This window comes from Anas acuta, chromosome 17 (assembly GCF_963932015.1).
Source record: "Anas acuta chromosome 17, bAnaAcu1.1, whole genome shotgun sequence".
NCBI classification, from domain to species: domain Eukaryota; kingdom Metazoa; phylum Chordata; class Aves; order Anseriformes; family Anatidae; genus Anas; species Anas acuta.
In genome coordinates this window covers 12,784,652-12,798,606 of record NC_088995.1, presented here as the reverse complement: position 1 = coordinate 12,798,606, position 13,955 = coordinate 12,784,652, and the positions used below count along the sequence as shown (strand labels likewise).

The 13,955-nt window shown below is 54.0% G+C and overlaps 1 protein-coding gene across 1 annotated transcript in view; it reads left to right on the top strand.

Annotated features, from left to right (window-relative positions):
* Positions 1-238: 238 nt before the first annotated feature.
* MMP17 (matrix metallopeptidase 17) overlaps positions 239-13,955 on the top strand; it is a 52,045-nt gene continuing 38,328 nt past the window's right edge. Inside the window, exon 1 of the mRNA XM_068654405.1 lies at positions 239-662. Within this exon, the coding sequence (XP_068510506.1) occupies positions 534-662 (129 nt within the window). The 5' untranslated portion in view covers positions 239-533. The remainder of the gene's footprint in view (positions 663-13,955) is intronic.

Here is a 13,955-nt window from a genome sequence, read left to right as displayed (position 1 = left end):
AGAGGTGGCGCAAGGTGCCCTTAGGGGCCGAGAGCCTTCCTGCGAGCAACCAAGCAGGGCTGAACCGAGCCGCAGCGCGCCGCGCTCAGGCTGCGCGGTGCTCGGCGCTGCACAGCACCCCCCTGCCAGCGCTCCGCACAGCCCCCTCCCCGCCCGAGCGCGGCACCGCCTCCCTCATTAGCATCCTTCCTCCTCCTCCTCCTCCTCCTCCTCCTCCTCCTCCTCCTCCTCCTCCTCCTCCTGCCGGCGGCCGGGCGCAGAGGGGTGCATGGCAGCAGCAGCCCAGCCGCGCTCCGCTCCGCTCCCCTCGCAACTCGCGCGCCGGGCGGGGGGGGCGATGTGAGCGCGCCCCCGGAGCCGCGCCCCCGGCTGGGAGCGGAGCGGAGCCCCCCGCGCCCGGCGGCGGCCGCAGCGCGGATGTTGCGCGGAGCCCCGCGGCCCGGCGGAGCCCAGCGCGGGGCCGGGGCCGGGGCCGGGGCCGGGCCCTGCCCGGGGGGGCGGCGGCGGCGGCGGGAGGTGCGGGGCGCGGGGGGATGCTGAGCCCCGCCGGCCGGCCCCGCGCCCCCCGCCGGGGGATGCTCCTCGTCGTCGCCCTCTGGCTGGCGTGGCAGGAGGCGCCCGCGGCGCCCACCCCCGCGGCGGACGACATCAGCCGGGGAGTTGTGAGTACCGCGGCCCCCCGCTCCTCTCGCCCCCTCCCACCTCTCGCCCCCCCTCTCTTTCCCCTCTCCTCTTCCCCGACCGGCTCCGGCGGCTGGAGATGCTCCGGTGCCCTCCCGCTGGCACCCCCCGGCTCCCCCCGCACGCCTCCTCCCGTAGCACCCGGTGTCCCCCTCCGGCCAGCACCCCCCAGAGGTTGGTCCCCCAGGCACCCACGGAATCCGGTGTCCCCCCGCCTTGTGCCCGCTGTGTCGTGCCCCCCCCCTTGTGCCCTGTGCATCCCCTTGCAGCCATAACCCCCCGCGCCCCAAGTTTCCCCCAGCCCTGTGCCCACAGGGCAATGGCCCCAGCGGCGCTTCCACCCCGATGGCAATTTTTCTGGCACTAGCAAAGGGCTGCCCCCTCCCAAAGACTCTCTGCCCGCGGTGGTGGCACAGGGATTGGCAGCAGGCGAGGTGAAGTGGCACGTTTGGAGGCAATGCCAGCCCTGGGCCAGGGTCCGGCTCAGGGCTGAGGTAGGGGATGCTCTGTGCGGGCGGGGGGCAGAGGGATGTGGTGCTTCACCCAGCTGGGCGTGCTCGTGGTCCCCTTTCTCTGCACGCAGGTGCCTACTCCGTTTGCAGGGAGAGGGCAGGTTTCTAGCAGGCAGCAAGTTTCAGCTCGTGTCCCTCGCTCATCACGGTGCCAGCAGGTCCGTGTGGCTTCATGGGGAGAGCCTGAGGCTTTTCTCTTGGAGGAGGAAAAGTTTCTTGCAGCTGAAGCCAGCCACAGCGAGAGGAGACCTCGGCGCAGGGAGGAGAAGCCCCATGACCCCAGCACACCCAGCTGTCGGGAAGGCGGCTGCCGCTGGGCATGGGCAAGCAGTTCTGGGGCTGGACCCGCCACTTTGGAGAAATTCCCTGAAACTCAGCAAATTTCAAACATCTGCCTGCGTGCCGCTGTGAAGGAGGGAGGGAGGCTTTTGCGGCATGGCAGGGTTACCTAATGAGGGAGGCTCGCACAGAGCAGTGCGCCAGGACGCTGCCACCGCCAAGCGTTGCTCCCACTCCCAGGCTGCTTCCCCAGCCCCTGCCTGGGCTCTGGGGAGGACAAAGGATGTCCTTCCCCCTCAGTTCCTGGCGGAATAGGAAATGTGGGGAAAATGAGGCACACCTGCATTATTACGGTGCATTTGCTTCCCTCTGTAACCAAATGTTAAAGCTGGGATTAATATTTAATGCAAACAGCACATAAATTGGTGTATTCTGCCCCAATCAATTTGACTCAAACTTCATCTTTGACCTGCTTTTACCCTTGCTACCTTCTGTGCTGCACGCAGCTTTAACAGGTTAAGTGTTAACACTCGAGGGGACTTATTAGTTACTGCTGACAACCCTCGGGCATCAAGGTACTTTTTGTCCTGGGCCGAATCTGAGCAGTTCAAACCTGTGCCGGAGAACTGGGCAGAGCTGGGGATGTCTCAGGGAGGAAGGGTGCCAGGGACGGTGAGAGCTGTGCAGAGGTGAATGTGGGTGAAGGGAGGTACTGAGCGCTGCGAGACCCAGCCCTGTTTTGGCTGGGCAGTAGGGACTGGATGATGCTCGATGCGTGTCTCGGTGATTTCTCCCCTCCCATGGGTGTGCTTGCTGGGGCAAATCCATCTCTTTGGCTTGTGGCGGCATGGGTGGGAGTAGGACTGGACTGACTGTAAAACAGGACTGTGCTCGTGAGCAGCAGGGAGCAGAAAATGCCAGGTGTTTTCGGAGGTGTTTGTCAGGAAAATACCAATGTGGGGGAAGTGAGCACTTTCAGAGTAATTATTTGACATCCACCTTATGAAGCAACTAAGAAATTAAAGATCTGTGATGCATTTCATCCAAATATTTGAAAACTAGGAAGCATGAAACCATGGCAATCGAAAGCTCCGCTAACCTTTGAAAATCATATCCAGTGGTTCTCTGCAGCAAATAGAGCACAATGTCAACAGAGCTCCTGCCTTCAAAATACCCCCCCAGCAGCTGCAACACTTTCTGCATCGCGCAGGGCTGTGCCTCCGAGCTGCGTGCCCTGCTCCAGTCCTGCATGGCTTTGGGTTGGATGAAACAGCGATGCTGGGCCAAATTAAAGTTCAGCAAAAGGAACGAGGGCTATAATTCAATGGCAGCTCCTGTTAGAGTGCTGCCCAAAGCAATATAATCCTGACTGATTCTACAGATTTCATTACCAGTTGAATATCCTGCCCAGTTTATAAATCTGGCTTGATTATTAATATTTTGATTATTCCCCCTTAGCTGCTCTAACAAAGAGAGCATAAAATAGCAGGTGGAATGAAGCTTGACTTGAGTCTTTTCCTTGAATTTTAGCAGATTGGGTCTGAGATTTACTACTTTACTATTTGCACTGCTGCCTTTCCTACGATGAACCCCTCACACCCCCCTCACTGGCACACTGAAAACCAGGGGTACCCGCAGCCGTCCCAAATTGCGTCTTTTTATGGCTGTTTGACTCAAGAGTCTCAGAGGCCCGGGCAGCAAGAACTTCACACACGTTAGCAGTAAGCGAGTAATGAGAGCTCTGCCTCCGCTGGGCTTTGAACCAGGTCTGGAGGGAGGGCTGCCTTCAGCTTTCAGTTTTTGTAAGAGCCGGTGCAGTGCGATCTGTGTTGACCCGGAGACATGCCGGCTTGAAAACGAGCCTAATGTTGAACCTCCTGTGGCTGGGCTGCCTTACCCCTGCTGCGGGTCCTGGTGGGGAATGGGGTGTGGATCGAAGCTGAGCAAGCTTTGTCCCGAGGGAGAGGCTTCGCCCTGGTGCTGGGGCCGTGGTAGTGGTGGTGGCATCATGAGATCAGCCTGCATGGATGCGGGCTCTGCGGGTGACAAGGGGCGTGGAAGTACCAGGGAAGATTTAGTTTGGGTAGGAGAGCTGGGTGCAAGGAAGCTGAGTGTGAGCCTCTTCTTCTTGACTGCGTAGTTGAGGGTGACAGGGAAGGTTTGCCCATGCTCCCCAGGCGTTTCCCCAGCTGGGGCTCACTGGGCATTCCTGGGGGCTTGCGTATGAGCAATGCCTCCCGCTCACAATGCTGGTCTGTGTTGTTACTGGAGGAGTTGCTCCCAGGGGATGGAGGCATTTGCATTCATCGGTGGAGGCCCCGGACCACGTCCCCCTGCAGTCCCAAGCAGCTCTTTGTTCGGGGCAAGGCCCTCGCCTTTGTGGCCGCTTCTTATTTGAATGACAAGGATGTGCTGGGGGAGAGCGGGGAGGCGCTGAGCCCCCCTGGTGGGCTGGGGACACACAGAGGTTCCTCTGTCCCCACGTCGGGGAGCGGGGCACGAGAGAGAGGGCTACAGAGCAGCCTGTGCCCTGCACCTCCCAGGTGCTGGATTTCAAAGCAAATCCTATCCCTGCTGGGGAGATGGGCCCTGGTTTGGTGTTTCAGTGGTGCTTGCTCTGGCTCTGGAGCAGCTGAGGAACCGGAGCATCCATTTACCCCATTCCTGATCCCACTCAGCTGGGAGCTTTCCCGAATTGCCCAATGGCAGCATCCGGGGCAGGGCACAGCCCCACCGAGGCACAGCGGGTGGTCTGGCTCAGGGTTTGGGACAATTAGCCCTTTGCAGCAAAACCCTAGCGTGGAGTTAAGCTGTTCCTTCTACAGTGAGAAACTACCAGACGGGCAGTGTTCTGTTTCTGCTAATGGGGAAATTAAAAATTGATAATCCCAGTTGGAGCTTCCTTCAGCCTTCTGAAATGGCAAGTGTTGCAGGACAAAATAGTAGGTTCCCTAAACAACAATGCATTCAGGCCAACTGCATAGGGGTGAGGAGCTTTGCTTGGCCCTTCTGCCATACAAGCACTGCCTTCCCTTCCAGCACAGAGCTGTGCCCATCCCAGGTTCATGAATTCCCTCCAAGAAAGCTTAAGCTACCATGGAAAAAAAAAAATGCTGCTGGTTACATTTTAAGGTACCTCTTGAAGCCAAAGTACAATGCAAACTAAATTGGCTTGACAAAAGGCTGGCTGGAAGCTTCCAAATAGACAGGCTCCTGTGAAAGCATTTAATCTGGTATTAAAGCCCTGGCTGGTTTGAACTGCTATTTCCTTTTCAGATATGAGTTCCCCAGACCTTGAGATACAGTAATGCAATTTTGTCCCATGCTTGGCTGCTATTGTGGGCCCAGCCGTGTGAATTACCCGGGGTAGTTAAGCTAAATTACCCGCTTTAATGTCACTGGGGGCTTTCCCATGCCTGGGGGAGCAGTGCTGGCGATGAAGCAGGCAAGCCCTCGCCTGGCTGGGTGCTGCTGTCCAAACTGTGCCTGGTGTCCTCGGGGTGGGCCAGGATGTATCCGAGCGTCCTGGGACCAAAACTCCCCTCCCTGAGCCGTGACCCAGCTTGGTGGAGGGTGGGAAGGAGCTGTGCCCCTTTGCCATTCTATTTCCCCTAAAATCATCGTGGTGTTCATGCAGTGGAGGTCTGTCTGCACCTGACTCAGCCACATCGCTCCTGCAGGATTTTATTATACTCCCTCATTAAATTAACTTGCAAAGAGGTGATGCAAAGCGCGGCACGTTCCCATCCCTGCTGTGTCCGGCTGGGGCTCTCCCAGCCCGGTGCCTGCGGCTGGCAGTGAGCTCCAGGAGCTGCCCGCCACAGACATGGGTGTGACATGGGTGACGCTGTCACGAAAGCAAGCTCTCGGATGTCCCCGACACCCTGCTTTGTCCCCGCGAGTTCATTAGCGCTAGCAGCTCGCAGTGAGTCATCGCTGGGCCGCGTGCTAATTTCTCATTATTTACTCATTGGCAAAACCGCTGCAGGAATGGACTGTGCGGCTCGGAAAGGTCACACTGCAACAGAAGAAACCTTTATTTCTGGAGTGCTGAGAGAGAGGGCACATGCCCAGCCGGGACCTCGGGGCTCATCTGGCCTCATGGGGGGGACAACGTGGGAGGGAAGAGCCCTGCTCCTAAATGCAGCACATCCTGTGCAGCCCAACAGCACGTGGGAAGCCTGGGCCACCTCCTTGTCACTCCCGAGAACCTCTTGGTTAGGGAAGAGTTGCACTCGAAAGGCAAGGATTTGCTTTCAAAATAACCTGAGATCTGACAGCAATAGTTCTCAAAATGCTTTCTTTAATCAAAATCACTTTAAATGGGTAGATTTGGGAGTTTCAGAAGCTCTTCCCAATGCGCGCGTGCATCTGCATGTGTCTTCTTTGTCCCAGATTTTTATGAGGATTGTCTCTGATTTCTGGGTCAGAGAATTAAGAGATTTGATGTTACATTAAAAAACCACACCAAACCACATACGCGAAGTTAAATCCAGTGCAAAAAACAAAGCAGGCATGCGGGGGCGAGGGAAGAAGCTGCTGAAGTCGAGCAGAACTGGAGAGTTTTAGATGAGCGTCGTGAGAAACTGCTTCTGATAACAGGTTTCTTCTGAGAGAAGTCCTGCAGTGACTGACATGGAGTAAATACCAGAGTTCACCAAGGAGTGTGGTCTTCAGATGACACTGACGGTTTGATTAGCCATGGCGACTTAATAGAAGAGAACCTGATTAAATCTGAGGAATTTCCTGCATCAGAGCACACCATGGGCACAGCAAATCATTCTTCCAAGAAATCTGGAGATGATCCACAGTGCCCAGCAAGAACAATCCCAATTTGAAAAGTGGCAGAATATTTGTGGGTGTGGGGTTTCTTTTTTTTTTCTTTCTATTTTTTCCAGAGGGATTTTATGCCTGTTGACTGTCAGTGGTCAGGCGGAGTTGTTCACATCATCTGACATATTATTTCATCCTGACAATATTGATCTTTTGGGTGAAAAAAGCAATTTTACCTGTGTCACAGGGTCCTTGCTGGAAGGTGATGGACATGTTTGGATTATATTGTCTTGTTATTTAACAAACCCCGAATGGCATCCCCTGCGGCTCAGCTCCCAGCTGCTGAAGACAGCCAGTCTCTGCTGTTACATCCTCAGTTTACTCTGCAGTTCAAGTTCATCTTTTGAAACCTCCCTATGCACATCCTTCTTTCAGGCGTCACACAAAATCTTTCATCATCCAAAATACAAGAAGGAGATAAGATGTCTCGACTGTTTCAACAGAGATCTGAAATACCCTTTGCAGCCGCTGTCCTGGGTTGTGTAGGTTGCCTGTCCTGCACTGCAGTGGAGGCACCTAACCCTTGTACAGTTTGCCAAGGGCCCCCATCCCAAACCATCCAGCTCTGGACTTTTTCCACCTTTCTTCTCACCAAGTGACCCTTGCTGGAGATGGCAGATTTTTAACAGAGCAAAAGGAAGCTTCTTGGGTTGTCAGCATTTGGGGACCTCACCATCTGAGGATTTTTTGAGGTTCAGGGAGCAGATCTGGGAGCGCGGTTGGGACCAAGTGACTTTGGAGGGGCCTGAATGGGATAAAAAATGGGAGAGACAAGTGTGCAAGGAAGGCAGTCACACGGGATCCTTTCCAAGCGGCAAGCTGGACACACTCATTTGAAGGAGGGTTCACGTGGCTGGCAGCTACAGGCTGTCCAAACCACCACAACTCTCGGCAGTACTGCTTGTTCTCAGACTTGGATGGTCGGTGTATTGCTCAGCCCTTCATAACAACTTGTGTTTATCAGCAGGATGTCACACACACAAGTACTAGGGCTGGTGTCCCAACTGAATTGCACCTCAGAAGGCTGCTTCTTGCTTTTCACATCTTGCTGAGTGAGAGAGAAATAAAGCAGTCTCTCCTGGTTTTCTTGAGCCCACCATGAGGGATCTTCTCCAGAGGCATTACAGCCAGCCAGCAGTCCTTGTATCCCAGCTGGAGCCTTGCCCAGGCTTGGTGCGTGGTGGGGACTGTGGTGAGGTCTCTGGTCCTGTTCCACCTCATTCCCTGTGTTTGGTTAATTGTCACTGTCCCTCTGGCATGTCTGCTACCAGAAGGGTGGCCAGCGATGCTGCTTGAGAAGCGCCTTTGCTTCTTTGAAGTCTTCTCTGCATTAAATTGGCTTTTGTTTGTCATGTTTGTTCTCCGTTTTGTTGTCCCTTGGCAAATTCCCTGTCGCTCTATACCAAACCCATGTATTTTGCTGTTTCTACTTTTGCACCCTTCATTTCAGAGATGCTTTTCAGTGCAAAAGTAAAAGGGAATGGGAAAGGGAGCCCCCTCACAGACACACTTGTGAAATGGCAATGTGTTTGGTAGGAAAGCACAGCTGAGGAGAGCTGGGTGTTTTGGGACTTTCACCACATTTTGTTTATGCTGAAGAAATGTATCCTCCAGGCCTGATCAATGAGACTCTGAAACGAGGAATAATCTTGCTTGGCCTCAGCCAGCACTAAAGTGTACAGCAATCCCGTTCTTCCTCCCGGGCTGGATGCATGTCATATTTCATGACAGAATGACAGCCCCGTCAGACAATCTGCTGCTGTTTTGGCGTTTCTAATACACCTCATGCTTTGGTATGTACTCACTCAGTGTCCAGTAAGATCAAGATAATCTAGAGGAAATCAGCTGCTGTGCTCCAGGGCCCCGACAGGCAGTGATCGGGGAGATTTGAGTAGTCTTCTGCAAGCTCACCTGGATTCAAAAACTCCCCCAAGATCTTATATTAATTTTTCTGTGCTCAGAACCATAAGCACCAGGTACCTGAGAGACTAGACGTGTGGTCATTGACCAAACTGTGTGGCTCTACGAAAGGCAACCTGGGCTCCAAGCACTGAGCAGCCCAAGAGCCCCTCTCACGTGTTTTTATGAAACCTGGGCGCTAAACAAGGGGATGAGTAAATTTGTAACGATGCTGCATCTAATCACCCGTTGCACCTCCTCATTTCCTCACTGGTTTCACAGGAGGCCTGGCACTGTGTCACTTGGTGTGGGCGCTGGCGGGCACCGCTCCCTTTTATCTTTCGTCTGAGTGAGTGCTATACATTTGCTGGTGTCGGAGGTAAAACAGTCTAAATCCTGGCTTGCAGCTCTCCCAGGTAATGCCCTGAAGTGGCTTCTGCCTCCTGGACACTGGGAGATGAGCTGGCTGACACCTGGGTCGGGGTAGGTGAGTCGCTTTGGGTCTGCTCTGCAAAGTCCATGAGCTGAGCCGGGCCTGGCCCTTCTCAGGCAGCGTTTTGTCACCAGGGGGTTTGCTTTCCTCAGTCCCTCTCTTTCCAGATGGGTCTGTTCCCGCATCATGGTCTGCCTGGGACACACTGGCACCCTGCAGACACAGCCGTTTGCCTGAGGAGCAGCTCTTCTGCTCCCTGCAGACCCTGCCTCAAGTAAAGCCGGGAGCTTTGCGGCCTGGCGCTGCGTGCCTGTGGGATGGAGGGGGTCAGCAGAGATAAGTGGTGGTGGCGGTGATGGTGCTGATGGTGATGGGTCACTCTTCCTATCCCAGGCCCCTCTCTGGAGACCTTCAGCACCAGCAGAGTACCCTCCTGCACCTAGGGGCTTTCTGGAAGCTTTCTACGGCAGGGCTTGGCAGGTGCTGCCTGGGGACACCGCTGTGTCCCCGGCGGTGTCGTGCCGGTGCCCTCTTGTGGAAACTGGGAAAATATCCGAGAAAATACGTGTGTGCTGCGCTGGGTGCAGGCATTGGGAACCAGTCCGTGGGACACAAACAGGTGCCTGCCCCTTGGTGCAGGCTTTTGGTCACTAAATCGCTGTACAGTGACAGCAGCCGTGCTTTAAGTAGGAAAAGTGTGCAAACTGCTTTATGCACCATCATGCTCTAAGTCTGCAGTTTCCTCTCTGCCCCTTAGCAGACGCCTTCAGCTGTTAAAGGCAACCTGTCTCCTGCATCTCCTGGGCACTTGGCAGCTCCATTCTCTTCCATCTGTGGTTTCCTGGAAGGAAGCATCTGTAAATTTCGGTGATACTGGTGGAGGTCATCAGTGCCAGCCCAAGGTGGGGGCCGTGCATTGTAGGAGTGGAAAGGGAGCCTGAGTTGTGGCAGCTTTGTGTCAAATTCATCTGGAGTCCTTGGGGTGACTCGCTTGCTGTCCCTGCCACATCATGCCTGTCTGTGCAATCACAGATAATCGTTTTTGCTTGTCTGCTTAGAGGAATTGTTTCTCAGGGCAAGGACATCTGCTTTCTTGTGGCTCTGGGATCATTTCTCAGCCTCTACGTTATCAAGACCCACATGGTGTCTGAACCCTGATGGTCCTGAGTGCATTTCCCTTCAGCTGTATTCCCAATGTTGAGTACAAGGAATTCAGTGCTGGGAGCCAGGCTTGTGCAGAGCCAGGTCTGAATGGGGGCAAGGAGCTGAGCCTATCTTCACGTGCTCACAGAGCCCGGATCATATTCAGAGCCAATAGATGCAACTGTAGAAATTTAATTAATGCTGCAAAACCCTTTAAAGCAGAGTTTCTGGCAAGACTGCCAGCTCCACCATGCGAGCAGACAGGATGCCTAAGCAGCCTCTGCAGGGAACTGTCACAAAATAACAAATGTTTCTTTGCCCGGATGGTTGCGAGGACAATGGAGGCGATCAATATGGCACGATCTCCTTCTCCAGGGTAGCCTTGAACCCTAGAGAGAAAATGAACTGGCAGCCAGCTCCCAGCACATCACCCTGGGGTGCTCCAAGGAGCTGGGAGGTGTTGGTCAGCCACTGGGGAAGGCGAAGTGCCCTCCTGGACCACCTGGGAAGGGCGCAGGGTCTCGGCATCATCTGTGGGTGCTGGGGTACAAACGCAGCAGAGGCTGTGCGCCCAGGCTTCCTTATCTTCAAGGGCCATAAGGGCCTATTAGATAGAAAAAGGGAGTTCCTGCTCTTCATTAAGGATCACAAAGGACTGAGTTGTTTCCACGGCATCCACCCAGCCGAAGGACGAAGCAGAGCCAGCACTGCGCTCTCCCCGGGCCAGGCTGGCAGGCGCAGGAGCTGACCTCGGGATGAGCAGCCACTGGAGCAGCTGCAAACAAATCCTTTAAGGACTCTCCTGACATAAATAAACATGGAAAATAAATGAAGTCCCCGGCACGCTGCCCTCAGCTGATGGGAAACAAGCTGCATTACCATCGCAGTTCAGTAACCTGGAAGAGCTTCAAAAGCAACCTGCTCACCAGCCCTGGGAGCCAGGGGAAGGTGGAGAGCTGCTTGGGACTGTGCAAAACAGGATTAGGAAACGTGACAGAGCGCTAAACAGTGCGGGGAGAAAGTACTTGAACACAGATTTACGAGTGACGATGGTTTTCCTACGAGGACAAGCAGAAAGAAGAGGTGGTGGATCTGCAGGGTGAAGGCGAGGGGAGGGCGCCGGGTTTCTGTGCTCAGCTTTGCAGCTGTGACCTGGGAACACCGCCTGTGTTCCCACAAGCAGTAATCATACTTTCTGCAGGGAAATACACTGAGAGTTAAGATGAGGTCATGTAAATCCTCCTAGAGCATTCAGTGATGCAAATCCTATCCCAAACAGTGCAGAATTAGGTGCCCAGCAAGTTAAAGGCTTTTTTTTTGGCTGCAGGCCTCCCCAGGGATACCTCTGGCTTCAGGGTACAGGCAGCTGGCATGGGTGGTGGAGACCACAGTGGGAGCACCCTCACGGGCTGATGTGCACATGTGGGACATCCTCTGGTCCCTAATGCTCACTGGGTCTTCTCTTGGGGAAACAGTTGCCAAGGGACGTGTCCCGCTGTTCAGGGACCTGCGAGCACACAGCCACTGCTGGCAAGAGCATGGAGAGTCGGGAGAAATGGCAAATATTCAAGCTCCGTGACCATTCATTTTCCTTGCGTTCTGTGTAGCCACAGGCAGGCATGGTGAGAATGATATGGATTTTAGTTTTTAAAACTGAGAATTTGTCTGGTTGTTGGGTACAAATCTGCAAGAAGGAGAAGCTTGTTTTCATTGCAGAAATCTCCCGGGGCTTTTGCAAGTTTTGTCTCCCTTGCCCCATCCCCTGGAGCCGCTGGGCAGTGAGGAATGTCTCCCCATTGGGGTGTGAGCAGGGAACTTCTGCCTCCCACTCGCTCCCCACTCTGTGCCAGTTCTGGAGGCATTGCTGCACTCTGGGCTGCCGTGTCCTGCTGTGACCTTTTGCAATCTGTCTCTGCCCCACGTGTTTTACGGATGGGGAATCATCGCTTCCTTTCTATGGTGAAGTCCTTTGGCAGTGACAAATGGGAAGTGCGGCTCGTCCCACCTTCTGCAAACCTCGGGCTCCCCTATATTAACCAGCGTTTTTTCAGCCCTCCCTGAAAGCTCATCCATCGTAACAGCATCCCAACAGAGCGGCCACGTTACCACTGCTATTATTTAGGCTGCTGCATTTCTCCGGCTCTTTTTGGAACACCCCCCAGCCACCCATCTCCTGGCAGTGCTGGGAAATGAGTGCCAGGCTCGTTACTAGTGACCTGCTAATGAGCCAGGCCTCCAGACACAGACACACTCGTCCCATGCACTCCCCATGTTGTATTGGCTGCCCACAGGGATGAGGGGATATTTTGACCTGTAAATCCCACCTGGTTTATGACCTGCCTGCCTGGTTCCTTCAGAAGGGGTGCCAGAAGCTCCTCCTGGCACGGGTGGCATCGCTGGGACCGCTCCATCCAGGTCTGCATTAGCCAGGCACCAGAGACGCGCCGTTCCCCGTAGGTGAGCAGTGACACAGCTAATGGCTTCTGCCACTTGACAAATGTTCCCTGACACTGCTGGGGAGGTCATTGGATTTCCCCCAGAGCAATTTGTCTTCCCTTCCCTGCCGCCCTTGCACTCAGCGCCGGTGAGTAGCGGGCAGCACAGCACCTGGTTCCTGAGCCATGCTGCTGATCCCAGGCACCGCCTGTCCCACAGCCCCGGGGGCGAGGAGCATTGAATCCAGCCCTGTTCACACCCTGTGTTTAAAATTATGGTGGCACGCAGATGGAGAATAATCTTTTGGAGCAGCACTGGCGAGCGTGTCACTACCGATTTGCCAAGGCAGGGAGCCTGATCGGAGGTGACAGCGGGGAAATTGGCAGAGAAGCAAGCTGCAGGCCCAGCGAGCATCCCCACGCTGCAAGGCGCTCAGTTCTGCTGCTGCCCTGCCTGCGCTGGTGGGTGCGCCACGCCACGGCCAGCAGGACCTGGCCTTAGCAAAAGATTGAAACTGCTGCGAGCTTGGGAAGTTTTGTCCAGGAGTCAATACTTTTGGCCTCGCTCTCTAATGCTAAATGAAATGCTAACTTCAGCTGTTTAAAGGAAAAACAAGCAGATAAACAGAAATCTCTAAGCAACCACATAGCAAGACCTTGAAAATAAGTCTGAGTGAGATGGAAGAGTCTTGAATTTTAATGTTGGGGTCAATGCTGGGTTCATTTCCCCATGGGAAGGGGATCATGCAGAGGGCACAGGGTGGGTGCAGAGCCCCAAGGCATCACTTGTGCTTTCCCTGGGCTTTGCTGCCAAAGGAGCAGAGCGTGGCAATGCCAAAGCCTTCAGGAGAGTGGGAGCTGAGATCCAGGTCTGGAAGGAGGGTGCTGCTGTCCACAGCACCACTTGGGTCCTGTTGTGCTGCTCTGCGGGGAGGTGCTTGGGCCTTTTCCAAATAGCTCCTGTGCGGACGGAGGGATGGGGTCTGCGTTTCACATCTCATCATCTGTGCGATGTGATTAATTCATCCGTCTGTTAAAACCTCCTGAAATTGGCCAATTTTGCTGAGGTTTAAAATAGATTATATCCATCTCCTAACATCGGTTTTGCAAATAACCACTTGGCAGCTTCTTAAAATGTTAAAGATAGGGGCTAGGCTGCACACTGCCAAGGAGAAGACATATTTAAAAGAGATAATATGTCTTCTGTGTGAGCCCAAATGAGGAAATAGATGTTTGTGAAGCTCTTTAAAGCATGGTTATGTCAAGAGCAAGAAGATCACATTTGTATGCAAGGTGAAGAAAGGACTAGCGTTTTTATTTTCCTTCTCCTCTGAACACTTGCAATCTGCAACCAGAGAAATTGGTGGTAATTCCTGCAAACCGATCTGCCTGGGTCAAGGTGTAATTCTGAACCTTGAGTACCTTTCACTTCAAGAGAAATTCAAATGATTTGATTTTGACACCTTGGCAACCCATCACTGGAATAAATAGGGAGATAGAGACGGAATACGCAGATGGCAGCCAGAAAGCTGCATTGATCCGGGCTTCACACAGCCCTGGGAAAGGCCAACTGCTGCTTCCCCAGCACCTGGGAGCCTTTCTTCATTGATTCACCTCCGTTTTGAGTAATTGGCTTCTGCACATCAGGGCACGTGCATTAGAAAATTGGGGTTGGGTTGCTCTTTTTTTGGGGGGGTGTTTTTTTGTCATCTTTTTTTTTTTTTTCTCATTTCTTTTTGG